This window comes from Emydura macquarii, unplaced genomic scaffold (genome assembly GCF_026122565.2).
Source record: "Emydura macquarii macquarii isolate MOO-44397 ecotype Brisbane River unplaced genomic scaffold, CSIRO-AGI_Emac_v2 contig_369, whole genome shotgun sequence".
Classification (NCBI taxonomy): Eukaryota; Metazoa; Chordata; order Testudines; family Chelidae; genus Emydura; species Emydura macquarii.
The window spans coordinates 11,263,158-11,285,269 of NW_027130506.1; the positions used below are offsets into that span (position 1 = coordinate 11,263,158).

Genomic DNA, 22,112 nt, shown 5'->3' on the forward strand with positions numbered 1-22,112 from the left:
GTTTACTTACTTATGCTAACTTATTGAGCAGCTACTCCTACCCAGGCTATAAGGCCTTATGCTAACTGCTTAAGCTGTTCTTATATAGCCGGGGTGGCCAAACTTAATGACCCTCTGAGACCCCCCACCCCACTGGGCAGAATCCTCTAGCTCCACCAGCCTGCCGTAGGGCAGAAGCTCTGAACTCCCTACCCCAGTCTAGCAGGCGGAGAATGGTGGGGGGAGAGGGGGCTCTACGAGCCGCACTTTAACTGTAAAAGAGCCGCATCCAGCTTACGAGCCACAGTTTGGCCACCCCCGTTATATAGGTCTCTTAGCTTCCTGCTATTGGTTCCTTACCCCTTTATCTTCCATTCCTACTATAAATATTACACGGCTACAACTGGAAATGAGGAGAAGCCCGTTCCACACGGATAGCCAGCTTTCCGCAGACCACCAGCAAGTGCTCCACAGACAGAACGACCAGATGGCAAGTGTGAATAGTCAGGACAAGGGTTGGGGGGTAATATCCGAGACAAATCCCTGAATATCAGGACTATCCCTATAAAATGGGGCCATCTGGTCACCCAATCCACAGACCGCAGTTTGGGAACCTCTGATCTAGTCTTTACAAAATGGACAGTTAGCTCTCACAACATCCTCCTGTTAGAGCAACAAACTGCACCTCGAAGGGAGTGTCAGTAATTTCTGAATGTTATTAATATTTACATCCCGAGGAGCAAAACAGGAGTGGGGTATGATGGTATGATATGAGCAGGGCACTGCTCTGTTCTCAGCTCTGTCACTGGCATTGGTGAATATAGCCTAGGGCAAGTCACACTAACCATGCCTCCATTTCCCCATCAGTAAAATGGAGATAAAAAGACCTGCCTTCCTCACCACAGTGGTATTACAAGGCTGAATTAATGTATGTAAAGTGTTTAGAGAGCTTCCCAGGAAAGAGGCTATATATATATATATATATATATATATATATATATATATATATATATAGGGTCAGAACTTTGGAGTTCCCCCACTTCACACTAGCTGAGGATTTTGCCCAGTAAGTGCAAAGTAAACACTTTAGGCACACAGTCCTTCCTTATTAATGTTATCTAAAGGTACTGCAGATTGTTATAGCTCATTGGTCTCCCACATGGCTCAGGGTTTGGTTTAGGCTTATCTCTAGAAAAAACAACATGAAAGAAGAAGCTTTAAGAGTGAGATCTTGTGACACTGAGGAATTGAGCGAATAAACTTGTTTTAAAAGACTCTAACAACTGAAAGCAAAATGATTATATTGCAGTAAACATGAGACTTTGCTACTGAAGAAAGAAGGCTGGAGATTCCTTTATGCTTGGTGTAAAAGCCACTTATTATTGCTGCATCTGTCTTGAAAGCCAAGTTATACGGTAGTTTCGGTACAATAATCCAGACCTTCAAGCTTTCAAAAATAAAACTAATTTACAATAATAGTGCTTCCCAGGCAACTAGTAAAAACAATGCTCGTGTGTAAGACATACCACTGAACTAGCGCCATCCATTTGTTTCTTTTGAGTAAGACTTGTACATAAAAATTCATGGCCATTATAAACACTGAGGTTGTGACAATGTTATGCTATTATTTATCAGCTTCTCTTTCTTCCCCCCCCCCGAACAAATACATAGAAAATAGCTGGCTGTTGTTGGCTGGAAACATATTACTCTTTGCAGGTGCAAAGAGCAGTTCATTTTAGAACCTGCCAAATAGAAGTCACGAGTGACCTTAACAGAGACTTATCAGCCAGGACAGGGTGACAGAGTTTTCCTTACATGAGCACAGGCTGGTAACTTGGAAGAAATAAAATCAAAAGTCATCATTAATAACTAGTGTTGAAATATGGCGTATTCCCAGACTACAAGATTAAAGAGTAGTCATGAAAAATAATTACTGAATACTGAAAAATGGTTCCAAAACAAGAAATTGCTTTTTGGCATTCTGTGGGTTCCAGGATATGCGTGACAAAGAACACAGCCCTTTGCGACTTGGAGTAAACCTCATCCCCTCACCTGCTTTTTTGAATCTCTCTGTAACACAAACTTACGGACACAGGATGTGTTGCTGTCCTAATGGAGGGGTTTCTAAAAGCTCAACTAGCATCTGAAATTGTGTTTTGTTTGTTTTTTTTTAAATCAAAACATGGCAATGCATGAAAGTCGGAACTGTCATGAGGCCTGTTGGGTGGCATATCTGAAATGAGTTCTGTCTGTCTAGGTGTTTATACAGTGTCACTAACCACAGCAGTTATTAGTGGGTCTCTGTCTGCATTACAAAGCATGCCGCCACTGTAGGGAATGAATGGGATCCTTCAAGTTATCAGATGCTACAGAGATAAGGTAGTTAATAAATGCTTAAATGGCTGAATAGACAATTTGCTGTGGCAGCTGACTGAATGTGCTGGAGGCTGAATTCCTCTCTGATCCTCCCTGGTAAGGTTAAGGCGTGTGAGGAAGTGGCATTGGTGATTCCTGTTCTGTTGTTTGACATCAGCCTCCAGAGAGACAAGGTGGGTGAGGTAATATCTTTTTATTGGACCAACTTTTCTTGGTGAGAAAGACAAGCTTTTGAACTATACAAAGCTCTTTAGGTTTGGGAAAGGTACTCAGTGTCACAGCTCAATATAAGTTGAGTTATGTACATCAATCTCCAAGGATGATTGTGTGGCAAAGGCGCTGGCTTGGGACAAAGGAGAAGCTGCAAGTTTTCTGCCTGATCTTGAGCAAATCACTTCACTCTCACTGCCTCGGCTCCCTCTGTGTACAACGGGGATGTTAATGCTCCAGTACCCCTCAGGGGCATTGTGAAGATAAATTGGTTAATGTGTGTGGGTGCTGATGTAACCCATGCTAACACCAGGTGGCTCTGGCTAGACCACAGGGAGAGCTTTGAGTCTGCTAATGTTTCCAAGTGACAGAGATCCACAGCAATTCAGTTCTCCATATAAGACACAACTCCCCTGGTCAGGTCATAGATTCCTAGAGTTTAAGGCCGGAGGGAACCACTAGGTCATCTAATCTGACCAGCTGTGTAACACAGGGCATAAAATTCCACCCAGTCATCAGGTTGTTTACAGGACTCATGCCTGTGACAGCATGAGCTTCTACTGCTTAAGTTAAAGGTCCAGTAGCTTGAAGCCGGTAGCAGACTTTTAAACCTCACTGCGTGGGCTAGCCACTAGAGGGGGACAAAACTACATTGTGTTAGCATGGGGCAGGCTACGCTCTGATACAGGGCTCAAGTCGTGATGGAACGCTCCAGAATACCGTTCTGACGCTTCTCTGAGGAGCCCTAATGACTCTCTGGTACATCCGGTACTATCACTCACTGGAAGTGTGTTCCAACGCTTCTTTTTTCAGGATTGGAGCACTGCTCTGCTACTACAGAGCTATCTACCCAGCTTATCGATAAATTCTCCTGAATCTGGCATAGTCCCTCCAGATCCCAGGAACTGGAGCCTGTGCTCAGACCCATTACTAATGCATCTTTTCCAGCACATTCAAGCGACAAGAAATTCTTAGAGCTTTGAAAGAATTCCAGCATAATCTGTATTTCACTGATGGCATCTGAGCAAACAACTACATATGCTTCCGATCCACACCTGATGCCAGGAGTCACCCCAGTTATTTCCTATGCTAAGCATGGTGGGAAACTATGATACCCTAGTGTGTGGTATCTATTGACAGAGGTAGACATTTTTAATGCCCAGCTGTGGGGCACAAAGAGATGATGTGTGTGTGTGTGTGCACACAAATTATAAAATAAAAATTGTCTGCTATGAACCAAAATCAGAAGAACTGTGGTTTGGGGTTTTTGTTCGTTTTCCCCTTTGCTACTTATGTTGATTAATCTGTCATTTCATATCTGCACAGGATGAAACCTTCCTCGGCCAATCTATTTGCGCACTCTTGTCTAAACCAGCAATAGCTTGGCAGCAATTGCTGCAAATGCATTTGCTTATAGGGTTGTGCCATGATAATGGACTCATTATATTGCTGCTTAATTCCTTTTTCTATCTAGATTTGATCATTAAACAGTTCTAATGATTAACAACAATGCAAATAGACTTATCTAGTTTGAAAGGATTTTTTCTCGTTAGGTGATAGATTGCTGCACATATTGAAACTATTTAAGTTGGAACGGGCAATGCTAAAACAAAGAGTCTGTTTTGTTTTTTCATTTTTGCTTTTATGCCACTCTGGCATATTTTATATTTTATTTTCATGGGTTTAAATGTAATTTATACCAAATTTAAGACCAGAGCAGTGTAAAGGGATCTTAGTAGAAATGGTAATTGGACCCTCCCCCCCTAAAAAATTACATATATTCATAGAACCATAGAAAATTAGAGTTGGAAGGGACCTCAGGAGGTCATTTAGTCCAACCCCCTGCTCAAAGCAGGACTAACCTCAGCTATATCATCCCAGTCAGGGCTTTGTCAAGCCTCAGCTTCAAAACCTCTAAAGATGGAGATTCCACCACCTCCCTAGGTAACCCATTCCAGTGCTTCACCACACTCCTAGTGAAAAACATTTTCCTAATGTCCAACCTAGACCTCCCCAACTGCAACTTGAGACCATTGCTCCTTGTTCTGTCATCTGCCACCACCAAAAACAGCCTAGCCCCATCCTCCCTGGAACCCCCTTTCAGGTAGTTAAAGGCCGCTATCAAGTCCCCCCTCATTCTTCTCTTTTGCAGACTAAACAAGCCCAGTTTCCTTAGCCTCTCCTCATAAGTCCTGTGCTCCAGCCCCCTAATCATTTTTGTTGCCCTCCGCTGGACTCTCTCCAACTTGTCTACATCCTTTTTGTAGTGGGGGGCCCAAAACTGGACACAATACTCCAAATGCGGCCTTACCAATGCCGAATAGAGGGGAATAATCACTTCCCACGACCTGCTGGCAATGCTCCTCCTAATGCAGCCCAATATGCTATTAGCCTTCTTGACAACCAGGGCACACTGCTGACTCATATCCAGCTTTTTATCCACTGTTACCCCCAGGTCCTTTTCTGCAGAGCTGCTGCCTAGCTCGTCGGTCCTGTTACCAGATTTGCCCTTCACCTTGGGGTATGCTCATTTATTAGGGTTACCTTCCTGGAAGGGGGTGTGATTCTAGGGGTGTGATTCTACTAATGTACTGCTTGTGTTACTTGTGTGTTCATAGGGCTACAAGCCCCCTCCCAATGGAGCTATCCTGCAGGACCTAAGGTTTTCAGGGCTGGGTTCCTCCAGCACCAGATTCAAATAAACCCCCCACAGATACACACACATACACAGTTCAGCTCAACTTAGTGCATCTGAGCAGACCGGGCTATCAGCACTGTCAGCTGACCCCTTATGTGTCCCTGAACTCAGCAGGCTGGGTGACACCACACTTTCAGTGGCTACCCTTATATGCCCCCTTGCAACGCACTAGAATAGAGCAGGCTGGGTCCAAACAGCACCTTTTTGGCTACTTCCCTTAATTGCCCCTTGGATTCAATCAGGCTGGGTCAAACAGCACTTCAGCTGCACCCTCATTTGCCCCTGGACCCCATAGGCTAGGCAGAGTAGCACTTCCTGGCTGTCCCCTTCATATGCCCCTTTACACCACAATTGTTCTAGCAATAACCCCCTTGATGAGCAAACCCATAGGATTTTTGGGCACTCCTGGGATCTTTGGCTTAGGTAAGAGAAGCGTTGCTACAGAGCAAGATAGGGACCAAGAACACAAAGGAAGAAAATAAAGTTTGGAGAGAGAGAGAGAGAAAGTGGCAACCAGCTTGATTATAACAGTTATTTTATTGCTAGGTATATAAAACTTATGATACTAATAGTAATATCTTACAAGGCGAGAAAACAACCAAACACTTACAATACTACACAATTACAGTTGGGGTATTGGAGAAAGCTAGCCCAGGTTTGATTACAAAAGTAGAAAATTATACCTGGACTAAGAGAGAGAGAGAGAGAGAGAGAGAGAGAGAGATCAGTTGTGTTGGGGGAAGGAGGAGGGAGTTGATCTCACCACTCCATGCAGTTCAGGGGTTCCCAGGAACAGGCTTGTCAGTTCAGGGTCTGGAGGGCTTTGAGTCTGGCAGAGCCCCCAGCACGATCAGTCAGGAAGAGAAGACAGGTTACAGTGGAACTGATGCAGAGTTTGGATCCAAGCATCAGAACAGAGGTTTGACTTCTGATAGGGGGTTTTGTAGACCCCAGGTTTGTTTATGGATACAAAAGGAGCTGATCATTCTTGGAAGGGCATCCTTCCTTCAGATAGAGCTCACAATGCAACCAGGATATAGTGTCAATACCTAGTATCAATACCTAGAATGGTCTGATAACTGCGGAGCTGGATGTGTGCAGGTGTTAGTTCATTTACATCAAGAACAGGGATTTCCCAACATGCAGTGCGTCCCTGCTTCAGCAATCCCAGAGTTCAGTGCGTTCCCTGCTGTACCAATCCCAGAATTCCGTGCGTGTTCCATCTTTGATGTAGATGAAGCTTCTGTTCTCCATTCATGTGCTAACTGAGATGCTTATGAGACATGGGGAGTTGTATCACCCTTGATGGGAGGGTTTCAGTTGTGTCTCCTGCCTTTTCATATTGAGAATGTCTTTGATTTCTGGTTCAAGCAGCCTGCAGGGTGGTGGTGGCGGCGGGGGGTATTCAGGTGAGCAATTGGGGTTTTGTGCCCTGGTTCCCCAAGAACACAAAGCTGCTAGGTAACAGTCCCCAGTCCATAGCTGGGCATGGGATTCTTCCTTCCTAAGTAGAGGACTCTGCACTTTTCTTTGTTGAACCTCATTAGATTTCTTTTGGCCCAATCCTCCAGTTTGTTCAGGTCCTTCTGTATCATATCCTTACCTTCCAGGGTATCTACCACTCCCCCCAGCTTAGTGTCATCTGCAAACTTGCTGAGGGTGCAATCTACCCCATCTTCCAGATCATTAATGAAGATGTTGAACAAAACCGGACCCAGGACTGACCCCTGGGGCAATCCGCTTGTGACCGGTTGCCAGCTAGACATGGAGCCATTGATTACTACTCGTTGAGCCCTATGCTCTAGCCAGTTCTCTGTCCATATTATAATCCGTTCATCCAATCCATACTTCTTTAACGTGCTGATAAGAATACTGTGAGAGACAGTATCAAAAGCTTTGCTAAAGTCAAGGTATATCACATCCACCGCCTTCCCTACATCCACAGAGCCAGTCACCTCATCATAGAAAGCAATCAGGTTGGTCAGGCATGACTTTCCCTTGGTGAATCTGTGTTGACTGTTCCTGATCACCTTCCTCTCTTCCAAGTGCCTTAAAATGGATTCCTTAAGGACCTGCTCCATGATTTTTCCAGGGATTGAAGTGAGGCTGACCGGTCTGTAGTTCCCTGGATCCTCTTTCCTCCCTTTTTTGAAGATGGGCACTATATTTGCTTTTTTCCAGTCCTCAGGGACCTCCCCCGTTGCCACGAGCTTTCAAAGATAATAGCCAATGGCTCTGAAATCACCTCAGCCAACTCCCTCAGCACCTTCGGGTGCATTGCATCCGGCCCCATGGACTTGTGAATGTCCAATCCTTCTAAATAGTCTTGGACCTGTTTCTTCAGCACTGCGGGATGTTCGCCTCCTTCCCATTCTGTGCCACCCAGTGAAGCAGTCTGGAAGCTGATCTTGTCTGTGAAGACAGAGGCAAAAAGGGCATTGAGTACCTCAGCTTTCTCCACATCCTCTGTCACTAGGTTGCCTCCCTCATTCTCTAAGGGGCTCACACTTTCCCTAATCTTCCTCTTGTTGGCAACATACCTGTAGAAACCCTTCTTGTTCCCCTTCACGTCCCTTGCTAGCTGCAACTCCAATTGTGCTTTGGCCTTCTTGATTTCATTCCTGCATGTTCGAGCAGTATTTTTATAATCCTCCCTAGTCATCTGACCAAGCTTCCACTTCTTGTAAGCTTTTTTGTGTTTAAGTTCGCCAAAAACTTCTTTGTTAAGCCAAGCTGGATGCCTACCATATTTGCTATTCTTTCTGCACATCGGGATGGTTTGCTCCTGTGCCCTCAATAAGGTTTCTTTAAAATACAGCCAGCTCTCTTGGATTCCTTTCCCCCTTATATTAGCCTCCCAGGGAATCCTGCCCATCAGTTCCCTGAGGGAGTCAAAGTCCGCTTTTCTGAAGTCCATGGTCTGTATCTTGCTGTTCTCCTTTCTTCCTTTTGTCAGGATTCTGAACTCGACCATCTCATGGTCACTGCTGACTAGGTTGCCACCCACTTCTACTTCCCCTACCAAATCTTCCCTGTTTGTGAGCAGCAGGTCAAAAGAAGCACAGCCCCTAGTTGGTTGCTCCAGCACTTGAACCAGGAAATTGTCTGCGACACTATCCAAAAACTTCCTGGATTGTTTGTGCTCTGCTGTGTGACAGTGATTAGTGATGCATTCATTGTTTTGGCCTTTAAATAAATTGTAACTAACTTCAAAGGTACTTAAATGTATATTCACATGTATCTACAATAGATTTATAAGTGTGTTTAATGAATCCTGGGATCACAAACAGGCTATCCTTGCAAACAATAGCCCCAAAGAGAGAAAGGAATTGTTTAGTGTGGACCAAAGTCCATAATGTGCAGTAAAGAGATGCAAGAGAGAGTTTGGTGTGACTCTCAAGGAAACGCTCCTAACAGCAAGATGCATTAAGCTGTGGGATTGTCTCTCTAGAGGAGAAGTGGAAGGTCCATTGTTTAAAGCTAGTGCTGGGTGGGAAATAGTTTTTCCCTCCTATGAAATTTTTGAGCTTTTGAAAATTTTCCCATCCGAAATTGGGGTGAAAAGTCAAAAACCTTCTGTCAGCTGAAAATCTGAAGGGTAAAAAGAAGAAAAAGAAAAGTGGTTCTGGCCAATTGAAAAGTTTTTTTGTTTCAGTTTGACCATTTTAAAAGCTCCTATGGTTTAGTTAAATTTCTAAATAAAAAGTCATTTTGAACCTGACAAATGGAAGTTTTTTCTTTCCACAATTTCTGAACTTTTCTCCAAAATTTTTTTGAGTCCAGAAATTCATCGAAACTTTTTTTCCGCAACAAGATTCGGTTTTGACAAATTGGCATTTTCTGGGGATTTTTTTTTTTTTTTGACAAATCTGTTTTTCAGTCAGCTGTACCTGAGACATTTGAAACTGGATGGGAAAAAGCACCCGAGAATATATGTAGGGAACAATCCTGCATGGGCAAGGGCCTGGGCTAGATGAGCACGACTGTCTGGTTTCCTGACCTTGCCCTTCCCTTGTTCCAGTGCCGTTCTGTGCACGGGCATGGACTTTTCCAGCAGTGCTCTTGCATCGCAAGCTGATTGGCACGCACTTGCAGAATTCTATATGCACAAATGGAGGCTGGGTCTGGAAGCCACTGGCAGCTGGCCCAAGGCAGCTTGTCCCTCTCTGATTGACGGGAGATGTTTTTACAAAGCCGCCTCGTGTGGGAATGAAACAGAAGAGAACTGGGCAGGCAGATCAGTAAGCCCTAGAGCGAGGGAGACAGCCATCTGCAGCCCACAGGCAATCCTGCAGCATTTCCTCACCCAAAGGGATGGCTGGGATTTGGAACTCCTGTAAGTGCCAGTGTTGTCAATAGTGTAATATGGAAAGTACAGGGGGTTGGGATATATTCGATACCATCTACTTGTCAATAAAGTTCAATAGGATAGTGGCCCTTACTGCACCATGCGGCCGTCTCTCAAGGCTTAACTTTTCAGCACAAACACTTTGTCATATGCTCTTCATTGACCGTCTCCTGTTCTGATTCCGCCTTGGGTACCTTAGTGCAGTAATCTTCCACTTCGTAACAGCTGAGGGGACATTCAACCACTGTACTAGCAGAGGACACCTCCCTACACTCTGGACCAGTGGTTCTCAACCAGGCTCTCAACCCTTGGGGTACGCAGCGGTTTTCCAGGGGGTACATCAACTCCTCTAGATATTTGCCTGGTTTTACAACAGGCTACGTAAAAAGCACTAGCGAAGTCAGTACAAACTAAAATTTCATACAGACAATGACTTGTTTATACTGTTCTATATACTATACGCTGAAATGTAAGTATGATATTTATATTCCAATTGATTTCGTTTATAATTATATAGGGTAAAAACGAGAAAGTAAGCAATTTTTCAGCAATAGTGTGCTGTGACACTTTTGTATATTGATGTCTGATTTTGTAAGCAAGTAGTTATTAAGTGAGGTGAAACTTGGGGGTACACAAGACAAATTAGCTTCCTGAAAGGGGTACGGTAGTCTGGAAAGAGAGCCACTGTTCTGGAAGACCAGATATTGCATTGCAATGTGAAGTTACATTAATGTATTATTGCAATAAGACATCAATATATATCAGAGCAGTGTCAAGATTTACATCCCTCTCTTCCATACCGTGGCCTCTCTCCTGCTGTCTCCCTCCTCGTCTTGGCTGTGGGAAGAATTAAAGACTCCTGGTTTCATACACTTGGCAGGATATTGGTTCAGCTCTTACCTGTAAGATCTGTCACCTCAGCACAACCCATTCTGGGAGATTTGTGTAGACCCAGTAACTTGGGGAGCTCTCCCATCAGTGATGCGTGTCGCTTCCGGAAGAAGCATTTGCAGGGTATCGACCCCCTGTGCCAAGAGGCAGGGGATGAAGCTCGCTGCTTTAATGTCCCAATAGCTATTTGTGGAGCCTTGGAGGAAAAAAAGAGAAAATGAGGCAACATCAGGTGCAGTCAAGGGCCCATCACAGAGGAATATGCAATGGTGACGGCAACCTGCCTTCACTGTGAATCACAGCTAGTCAGAGAAGTTTGCAATACCGATATGACATTTTTGACCCTGAGAAGGATGAATACAGGTCTAAGTCACACAGGCCCAGAGCTACAAAAGGAATTGGGCCTCACAGCACCTAACTTCTAAGTTCCTAGAAAAATCACAGGAAACCACTGCGATTCACAAAGCCCGAGTTAGGCCCCTAGGCTCCCTGTACAAGGAATAGAGAGAGAGAGGCATATCAGACTGCACTCCACAAAGCCATCACCTGTGCTAAGCCTCACCCATCTTGGGCAGATAGGCGCCTACGTCCAGGTTGCAGGGTGGTGCCTCCCCTGAATGGGGGGATGACAGGCGCTTGGCCACCCAAGTTGTGTGAGGGACCCAAAACAAAACGGTGGGTGTGGTGGGCAGATTATGCCTTTAGCCCAGTGGTAAGGTACGCGCCTACCATGTGAAAGAGTCTTGTTCGAGTCAGTCCTGCCACCTTTCTGTGCGTGCTCTAACCTCTGGCCTACAGAGTCATTCTAACTCTCCCAGGGGCCCAAATCATATGTAGTTGTTGACTTGTTTAATTAAAGTGGAGCAGCTTCAATAGGAGAGACTGAGGGAGCCCTATACCAGAATATCCTGGCTAGGAAGCTCACCTGAGGTGCGGCAGATCCCGGTTCAAATCCCTTCTCCCTCTCCAGAAGAAAGGAGACGTGAAGTGGGCGGTCTCCCACATCCTGGCTGAGTATCCTGACCACGGGGCTAAAGGCTCTGAGGGAAGTCGGCTGCTTACTAATATGACTAAACTGGCCAGTGGCCTATCTTTCCTGGCTTGTGAATAGCTCTGGGGCTTAGATGGGAGCTAGGTCTGGATGCCTGAAGAGAGGCAGCAGTGCGCGTGGCCAAGCAGGAGTTAGGCACCCAGACATGCCCAGAGGAAAAAACATAGGCACCTCGTGGCAGCCCGAGCAGAGTTTTGTGGATCACTGTGGTGCCTATAAATGGGACTTAAGTACCTTTGTGGATCCCATCCAGACTGCTTAGAGTAAACGTTACAGCGAGAGGCAATCATACCTGCATAGATGTGGGACTCTGCCAAGGAATTTGACGGTCTGTGACTTGTTTTACAATGGGGACGTGGGAGGAACTAAGAATTCATGGACTGAGATGGGTGAGCCAGCTTGGTAAAACCATAACCAAATGTTTGGATACCTGAGAATGAATGAACATACCTTTCCCTCTCGCTAGCCAGTGCACTTCTCACAGCTGGTCAGAATTGGAGGCCGAAGTCTTGAAATTCTGTACAAGAGGCCATTTTTATAGTATTTGTAGCCTCACTGTAAATGAGAAAAGGCAGGGATCTCAGGAGGCCAGCCTGTCCTCACGGGAGCCCCAACTCAGTGGGACAGGCTCAGGAGTTTCAGATAATGCAGATAAGCCAGGGCTCCTTGACCTTCGGATCATGAACAGGTGTCACGGGCTCACCTCTTTGCCCTCCCCCGATTGCTAAATGGGGAGACACCCCAGCTGGGTAGGAGAAGGGTCTCAGTATGGAAAAGGCTGAGCGAGCATTATTCTGAGAAGGCCATCCAAGCCAGGTGCTTGTCCAGACTGCTGACTTTCTGCCCAAGGCGGGCGATGGAGGTCACACAATAAAATGCAGGTGAATGCTTTTCAAATGAGGCCCACTTCCTAGCTCTTTGGTGTGATCCCTTCGTTCCTTCTCGGTCAGGTTAATGAGTGGATAAACATTTCAAAACCCTTCCTGAAAGGACTGTGAGCCTTGTTTGTTCATTTGTAGGCCATGTCCCAGGACTCCACCACCATGCCCCCTGCTGTCACCGTTGTGACTGAGGGCTACACACGGACTCAGTACTGTAAGTGGCCATGCGAGTGCCCGACATCGCCACCTCGGTGCCCAGCAGGGGTCAGCCTGATCACCGACGGCTGCGAGTGCTGCAAGACATGTGCGAAGCAGATTGGAGAGAACTGCACGGAGGCCGATACCTGTGACTTCCACAGGGGCTTATACTGTGACTACAGTGGAGACAGACCTAGGTACGAAATAGGAGTATGTGCACGTAAGTGATGTACATATATTTTTGGCTTAGCTACACAGCATTGGCAGCTCCCGTTGCTCGGAATGTACCCAAGATTTGTCTATTAACATAGAATCATGGAAGTGTAGGATTGGAAGGGATCTCAATAGGTCATCTAGTCCAGTCCCCTGCACTCAAGGCAGGACTACGTAATAACTAGACCATCCCTGACGGGGGGTTGTCTAACCTGTTCTTAAAAACCTCCAGTGTCAGAGATTCCACAACCTCCCTAGGCAATTTGTCCCAATTTGTAACTCTGTGACAGTGAGGAAGCTTTTCCTAATGTTCAACCTAAGCCTCCCGTGCTGCAGTTTAAGCCCATTGCTTCTTGTTTAAGCCCATTGCTAACCTCAGAGGTTAACGAGAACAATTTTTCTCCCTCCTCCTTCTAACAACATTTTATGTACTTAAAAACTGTTACCATGTCCCCCCGGAGTCTTTTCTCCTCCAGATTAAACAAACTCAATTTTTTCAATCGTCCCTCACAGGCCTAGGCCTCTAATCATTTTTGTCGCTCTATTCTGGACTTTCTCCTATTTGTCCACATCTTTCCTGAAATGTGGCACCCAGAACTGGATACAATATTCCTGTTGAGGCCTTATCAACGCAGAGTAGAGGGAAGAATTACTTCTGGTGTCTTGCTTCCAACACGCCTGCTAATACATCCTAGAATGATTGCTTTTTTTCCAACAGTGCTACACTACTGACTCATATTTAAGCTTGTGATCCACTATGACCCACAGATCACGTTCCGCGGTACTCCTTCCTAGGCAGTCAGTTCCCATTTTGTATGTGTGCAGTGGATTGTTCCTTCCTAAGAGGAGTACTTTGCATTTGTCCTTATTGAATTTCATCCTATTCACTTCAGCCCATTTCTCCAGTTTGCCCAGATCATTTTGAATTGTAATCCTATCCTCCAAAGCACTTGCAACCCCTCCCAGCTTGACATCACTGGCAAACTTTATAAGTGTACTCTCTATGCTGTCTTCTAAATCATTGATGAAGATATTGAACAGAACCGGACCTGGGACCGATCCCTACTGGACCCCATTTGACATGCCCTTCCAGCTTGACTGTGAACCATTGATAACTACTCTATGGGAATGGTTTTCCAGCCAGTTATGCACCCACCTTATAGTGGCTCCATCTAGGCTGTATTTCACTAGTTTATTTATGATCAGGTCATGTGAGACAGTATCAAAAGCCTTACTAAAGGCAAGATTGACTGTAAACCTTCCAGTCCCATCCCAACTGCCTCCCTCGCCTCCCCCACCCCCCCCCAAAAAAAAAAAAAAAAAAAAAAAAAAAAAAAAGATCTGCTGGTTCTCCAGCCTGTTGGCCAATTGCAAGATGACCAGAGGGGTCTTGCTCTTTGAGTTGGCTGTGGCCAGGAGTAAGACGGAAACAGCATTTGGAGGCCCAGTCCTACCCTCCAATTTGTAGTCAGATACTCCTGCATTTCCTGGAATAGCAGGTGATGCTCCAGTGTGTTGAGGATGCAGGGAAGATGTCTTGGCTGGCTAGTGGATGCACATGCCTGGCTTCAAACCAAAACAACAGAGGCACACGCTTGGGACCCTGGGCCATTAGGGAGACCTGCTGCTCATCCCTGCCAGTGGAGCCTGAAGGAGAATGCAGCCTGCTGGCCTGCCAAGAGGACCAGAGAGGGAGTCATCTCTTGGCCTGATTCCTCACCCTCAGCAGCTTGAGGTCCCAGTTCAAGACACGCCTGGGACCCTGCAAACCCTCAATCTGGCTGGGCAGAGGGAGGTTGGGGAGGTGGGGTGGGATCTCCTGCTGATCAAGGAGCTTCGGACATAGCTATTTCTCATGTGACCGTTCTCTTAGGGCCTTCACACTCCTTTCAGGTGCCATCCCTGCTCTCAAAGCACATGCTTCCTTGTTTGGGATTGTCTGCCCACTCTCCGTGCAAACACACTTGGGGACCGAGCCTGCCTTGTACTGAGGGACCAAGGGACTGAATGTGCTCAGTACGTTCCAGGAATTGACCCTTCTAGAGAAAGACCAAGTAGAGCTCCTTATTCCGCAGCAACTCCTGTCCCTGCTCATAGAGAGCACTATGCATCTGACCAGTAGTGTCCCTCCAATGGCTATAGAATAATCTTATAATAACATAACTCCGGAAGGAAGGTGCTAGGAAGGGTTTGAGGTTTGGGCTGAAACCTCTAGAAAACGCACTGACTGCACATGGCTTCAAGTCAAAACCCTCAAGATTCTGCGGGTTTGGATGAATTTTTTCTGTTTGAGCTTTGGGATCTCGCCCCAGTGAAGCTGGTACAGTGCGGTGTGAGCCTGCAGAAATCATGGCGGAAAAGGTTTGCAACAAATCCCCTAGCAAATCAAAACCACTGACTTGCGCCCCAACAGCGTGTATGCAAAGGTTGCAGCGTATCCCTGGAATCCTCCGGCTGAGTTTTGTCTCTGGGCTCTCACTCCAAAACACCATCTGCAGAACTGTCGGTGGGCCCAGGCCATGGCCTCTTGACTCTTCATTTGGATTTCAAACAACTTGAACTGGGGGAGGGGCTTTGGATTTGGGGTTTTCATGCAATTCATTCTAAAGATAAGAGGCTGTCACAAAATGTGCATCCAATGTTTCAAATCACCCCCAGCAGTTGAAGTGAGGTTTGGGTCAGGCCTGTTTTAACAAACATCAAAACTTTGTGATAGGATGATGCAAAAATGTCTTCCTCAAAATGAAGCGAATAGAAGGGGGACTGTCTCCCTGTAACTAATTATGAAAGTGCTGCTTTATTACAATGTCTATTACCAGCCCTTATTGCCAGTTGATTCAGCTCAGAGCCTTGCATAGCATTCGTTACACGAGAGCGCTCCCACAACTCACCTAACTCCACTTGTCATTGCAAACGCAGACCTTTGCCTGAAAGGGTCACAAGCCCCGTTTTCGAGGGCGCCTGCGTTAAGGGTTGTATAAGAGTTGAGTGAAGCATTCATGAGGCCAGGTAAAACTCAGTAGATTCTAGTGTTCCCGGCTCTCAGTTCAGGAATTTGTTCTAGCCTTGTAAAATAATAGCGCCCTCAACAGACATAGCCCCAAACTTCACAGCAGCACTGTTGTAAGTTGCAATGTTCTGGCTCATTACTGCAGTCCTTTGATGTGCGTTTGCTTGTTTGCGCGTTTGCAAGGGGAACTTGACACTCAAAGAGAAACTCAGTGGATGCATATGTGAATCCAGATCCACCAAGGAAAAAAATACTTTGTTCAAACATCTGAGAAGGAAACTACCATGTTTGTGCTTCATGGGGGGGGGGCTACCCAGTAGGGATAATAAGGGCTGAAATGATATGTACCTGCTTTGTTTTGCCACAGAATGGGGCTGGCACTTAAATTTTGGCCCTGTCAGTCTAGGGGAGTTCCCTGTTAAAGAGACTTGTTATTCTTAACACCGTTCATGATTTTCATAGTGTTCTCTCTCTCTCTCTCTCTCTCACCCTTTTAGAAATTGTGGGCGTGGGCTGTGTCCTTAACGGAATCCGGTATAGGAACGGAGAGACCTTCCAGCCCAATTGCAAGTACAATTGCACATGCGTTAACGGGGCTGTGGGCTGTGTGCCACTGTGCACCAACTCACGCCCCCCCCTCGTCTGGTGCCCGCACCCAAAGCAAATTAAGATAGCCGGCAAGTGCTGTGAGCAGTGGATCTGTGATGACTCAAAGAAGATCCGGAAGACGTCCCCACGACATATCTCCTCCGCAGGTAGAGTGCATGTGTGTGTAATGAGCATCACCTCGGTCATCACGGGGAACTGAACCCAGGTCCGCCAGAGCGAAAGCCTCGGCTTCTGCGGCTTGAACTGAAAAAGTAAGTCCCCCTCATTGGCAGCTGTAGCAGACTCCGAGCCTCCGTGAATCGGACAGAAGGGACGCTGCGTAACTCACGCTGCAGAGCGGGCTACGTGCAGGCCGCTGGTGTGTGCCAGCCCTGTGGCCCAGCTGCCAAACAGGCTTACACAAAATGCCCAAGTGCTCCTGACAGTTGCATTAACCACACAAAGATGGGGGAACCCGCCCTGCAGCTAATAGCTTCTAGCACGGGGGGAAGTGCAATAAAACCCTTCCTCATTTAATTCTGCCCTTGCCAATTCAAGCATAGGCATCTGAATCTGAGAATGAGCGTGTCAGCACGGGAGCTGGAGGTGTCCTTTCCCAGTGCCTTGGGTCTCGGACAGAATCTTTTCTCCCTCCCACAGCTCCCACTGCCGTGGCTACCCTTCAGTTCTCAGCACACTGGCTCGATCAGAAACTACACCTCTCACTCCAGTGTAGACATACCCAGAAATGGGCCTGTTCCAAAGCCACGCAGCCCCGAGTGCTGAGACAACCTGGATTGGGATTGGTGCCTGTCAGTACAGTGGCCAGACGTACACCCCACAATCTGAACACTGCCCCCGGATTTTGGTTCAGTTTGAGTCCAAACTTCGTGATGCTGGGCCCTGCTCCAGTTAATCCTTCTGGTTCTGTGTTCTGCTGCTGATGCATGCAGCAGTAGAGCTGTGCCGCACTCCCATTGCACTGTAACACCAGCATTTCTGAATCACCTGCTCTCCATGGTGTATGGGGTACCCTACCATAAAAGGTTGAATTGTAACAGCCCCAGCTAAAGCACGTTAGCTGAGAAAATAGGCAGAGCAGTGACTGCACAAAGCTACCTTAGGTACTGATATAACTCCGATTACCATGGTCTTTATGGATGCCTCACGGTATTTAGTGTATTTATCCTCATAACAGCCGGTGAGGTGAGGCAGGGCTATTATCCTCATTGTACAGATGGAGAAGTGAGGCACGGAGAGGCTAAGGGACTTGCTCAAGATCACACAGGAAGTCTGTGGTGGAGCAAGAACTTGATTGTAGGTTTCCTATGGCCTAGACTAGTGCCTAACCACTGTGCTTCCTCGTCATCAAACAATCTTGAACCCAAAAAAGTGTGGCTTGGGTCCTGGATGGATCTCCAGATGTGGGTTCAAATCCTGGCTCTGTCCGACTCCTTGTGTGACCTTGGGCAAATCACTTAGTTCTCCTAATACATCCTTTGTCTGTCCCCCCTGGTGGCCGGGGGGACTCTTTGGAATATACATTCATCAGGGCAGGGCCTATCTCTTACTCTGTGTTCGTACAGCACCTAGTGCAATGGAGCTTCTTTCTCTGTAGACTGTACTCTATTACAGATAAGATCAGCCCAGGTTCCGCCAACTGTGTGGAAACCTGAGCTAAGGGTTGTGAATACATTGAAACCTGAGCCCACCCTGAATTTGATTGCCTCCTAAGTTCTCCGTGGACTATTCCCTCAGCCCTATCTACAAATGAAAGTCCTGAGCTCCTCCGAACCCTGAGCCATCCAGCTGTCCACAGAGACCATGGACCATTAGCTATGAAAAATGAGTCAGCTGACTCGGTACAGAAGTGAACCTTCAAATCTCACCTGACTCCTACACTGAGGTGTTTCCATTGTTAATTATTTGTATTATGGTAGCATGTGGGAGCTCCAGTTTAGGACCAGGGCTCCATTGTACTAGGTGCTGTATGGACAAATTAAGGAGGCAGCTGCTGCTTCAAAGAGCTCGCGATCTAGGTGTCAGATGGGCTACCAAAAATAGATGAGAGACAAACGCCGTGCGATGACAAGGTAACAGAATGAAGAGAACTGAGCAGAAAAACGCAGCCATTTCCATTTCATGCCATATATCAGCCTGGCCGTTAGAATGAGCTTTAGAAAGGATGTTTGTGTGGCAAGCTGCCCCCTAAAATGATGTCATCTGAATTTTGGTCTGCAGCTTACGGAGGAGAGAACGAATCCTGGCACAAAAACTGCATCATTCACACCTCATCCTGGAGCCTCTGCTCGAAAACCTGCGGGCTGGGGATATCAACAAGAATTTCCAATGACAACGAGCAGTGCCAGCTCGTGAAAGAGAGTCGCCTCTGTAACATGCGGCCCTGCGAGGTGGATATAACCAAACACATTAAGGTGGGCCCATTTCACAGCTCGCTTCTTAGTTCACTGATTGACCTCCCCGCCCTACTTGGGGGAGGACACTGAAAGCTCCCTGCTGGAGACTGTAATAAGGTGGATCTTCTGAAAAGCAATGGGATGGGGAAAAAGGCGACACCGACTTGCTGTTTATCAATTGCAGCCTGTAGCCTAGATACACTCTGGCTGCAGATAGGTGTAATTTCTCATCCCTGGACCACTAGGAACCCTATTCTTCCATTGCAGGACGTAACTAACTCCCTTTGTGGGAAGGCTGCTTTAATTTCCGCCAGAAGCTCCCTACAGGTGACAGCAGCATGCCAGTTGCTCATTCAGATGTGCCCGTGACTCAGTTAGCAGAAAGGCCACCACGAAAGTGGTGAAGCAGTGCTTTCTGTAGGTGTAAACTGTGCCACTCAGAAGCACCCAGCCCATCACGAGTGAGTTTGTAAGTCCATGCATGAAAATCTGCAGGACCTGCAAGAGACGGGCTGTGTGCAATATTCGGTGAGACTATGCTGGGGGCGGGTGGGGATGGTGACGTTAAAAGTCCTTGAAATTAGAGGGGATTTTGCATTTTACATTGATTTTTGTGAAAGCGGATCGGTGGTGTGAAATCAAAACAAGCTGTGAATATTTTTTTCCACCCGCAGAGCTATGGGCCTAGTTTTCAGCAGAAAAACGTCAACATTTCATCACTAAAGACTTTTTTTGATTTTGTCTTGTAATAACGCATGGAAAGATTTTTATGCTCCAAGGCAAATACTGAGCAGCTAGATTTCTGGGCTTTAAAATGGCTTGAAGCAAAATATGTATTTTTTTTCCTTAAGAAATGTTGCAAAAAAAACATGCAACCTGTGGGTGCAGGGACAAAGGAGGTCAGCGCTTGGCCACATTCCTGGGGGGCTGGGAATTAGGCCCAGGCTTTGGACATGAACTGTCCTCCGCGGGCTCAAAGGGCTATGTACTACACAAGCAATAATCATATGCTGATCACAGTAGCCTCCTGGCCTTGGAGTTAGGGAGGGGGGAAAGTCTGAGGGCTAGGTACCATGGCAACAAAGTTATGATACAGGCAGGCTATGTCCCCTCCTCCTAGTCCTCCCCTCACCACCTGGACAAAGAATGTGGTAAGAAGAGTGTTAGCGCTTCTTTCCCAGACTGCATGCTTGTTAGGGAAAGCTCGAGATCGCTCCCCCTGGTTCTTCCCTTGTAGTTAGTTCGTTACGGAAATTTATGGTCCTGTCAAGATAGCCAAATTCACGGTGAAAATGCATATGCCATGCAGGTTAAGCAGTAAACAGGGTGGATATAATTATATGCCTCCCAGAGTCATTAATATTCATTTTATAACCATTTATATCACCACACAGGGATTTTATAGGGCATTGTAGAAGTGTGTGTATTTAAATATTATTTTAGATAAAAGTTGTAAAGTAGTTAACTTGGGGCTCACTTCGTTGGACATATAGCAAAGGGAATGAGTGGATTAGAAGCTGTAACTGAATAAACGCCCCTTATCACTCCACCCGGCTCAATTTCTCTCTTCAATTGACCCTGCAACACAACCGTTGTCAAGTGCCTGTGTTCGTGTTTTGAAATGAGGGCTTACGCAGGACTTTAAAGGGTGCTGGCTTTTCTGACAGGGGCTGTATTCAGTGTAGCAATGCTGTGGCAGGCAAGGACCGCTAATTGGACTTGGTTAAAATTTATCAATAGACAAATTTTCCCCTTGCGTTTTATCACAAGCTAGTTTTTCCATGGGAAAAGATCATTTGACTGAATTTTTCTATTGTTTTCTGTGGGCAAATCTGAAATGAAACAAGCGTTTGTTTAGTTTTAACTCAACATTTTTTTTTTTTTGCACGCTGAACGTTTTTCAAAATGAGGAGTGCTGAGGCGTTGGGTTTCTTTTTTTGACACTTCATGTTTTTCGTTTCCTACGCTAATTTTTCAAAACTTCTCCAACTTTCGAAAAGAGGCCAAGAAACAAACCAACAAAAAAATGAAATTCGGTCACTTTTTCCAAGTTGGAGAAGTTTTGAAAAATTAGAATGGGAAAAAGAAGTGGGGGAGTGAAAAAAAAAGTGAACGCTCGACATTATTCATTTTATCACACTTTGGGGGACGAGAGGGAGAAAGAAATTTTAAAAAAGGGAATTTTTTTGAAAATATATTTAGAAAAAAACCCAGACTTCTACGTACAAACTTGTTTTGAAGCCTGTGAAATGGAAACCATTCGTAAATGTCAACATTTTTCACAAATCGCTTTCCATTTTTGGTCACCTTTCCGGCCACCTTCAGGGAAGTTCTGCCTGTGTGGGGCAAAGTAGGAGTACCAAGCAATGAAAATTCATCTTTGTGTCTCTTTCTGTCCTCTCTCCCACTCTAGCCTGGGAAGAAATGCTTGGCCGTGTATAGAGCCGATGAACCAATGAACTACACCATATCAGGCTGCGTGAGCAAGAGCACCTATAGGCCAAAATATTGTGGCGTCTGCACAGACAACAGGTGTTGCACCCCGTACAAGTCGAAGACTATTGAAGTGAGGTTTGAATGCCCAGATGGAACTGGCTTTTCCTGGAAAATCATGTGGATCAATGCCTGCTTTTGCAACCTGAGTTGCAAGAACCCCAATGACATCTTTGCTGACTTGGCACATTACCATGATTACTCTGAAATAGCGAATTAAACTGGCCGAATGCTGGAATGAACCACGGCTCTGATTTTACAGAGGTTTTAAAATAAAGGAGAATCTTTCATCCAGTGCCAATGTAACATTTGTTTCTCAAAGGCAGGATTAAGTCTCCTTTGTTTATCCCACTATTTTAGAGATGTTTAAACAGGCAGGATTTTCCACCATAGCAGACTTCCATCCATGGATGAGGGCCAGAGATTCTCCTTCATTACTAGTGCCCAGATGATCAAACGTGTCTACTGAGCCATGTTTCTCAGAGGTCATGACTTAAATGACATGCCTGTTGGCACTGAATCACCATGGACAGCAAGCATGTTAAAAGAGCATCAACAAAATGCCTAGTGCCAGCAGCTTAATGCCCAAAGGGAGCATACAGGCTAGGAAAATTCGTGCATGCTACGTCAGCAACGGCGAAGCTGCACTGTGGCTACCCATGGCTTAGGCATAAGTATACACAAAGTTCAGGTGCTGTCACGATCCTGTGAAAATCTGCGCTGCGCTGGAAAATGGGTACTGATTTTCCCTCTGCATAT

The 22,112-nt window shown here is 46.1% G+C and overlaps 1 protein-coding gene across 2 annotated transcripts in view; it reads left to right on the plus strand.

The window, feature by feature from the left end:
* Positions 1-21,646, plus strand: part of CCN4 (cellular communication network factor 4) — a 55,906-nt gene extending 34,260 nt beyond the window's left edge. Inside the window, exons 1-5 of one of the 2 annotated variants that reach the window (XM_067530400.1) lie at positions 2,465-2,528; positions 12,573-12,852; positions 16,353-16,610; positions 18,685-18,878; positions 21,274-21,646. In XM_067530400.1, coding sequence (XP_067386501.1) covers positions 12,576-12,852; positions 16,353-16,610; positions 18,685-18,878; positions 21,274-21,573 — 1,029 coding nt within the window. In that variant the 5' untranslated portion in view covers positions 2,465-2,528; positions 12,573-12,575 and the 3' untranslated portion in view covers positions 21,574-21,646. Of the gene's footprint in view, positions 1-2,464; positions 2,529-12,572; positions 12,853-16,352; positions 16,611-18,684; positions 18,879-21,273 lie in introns of those variants that run through there. The other variant, XM_067530393.1, reaches the window with a different exon arrangement.
* Positions 21,647-22,112: the final 466 nt, after the last annotated feature.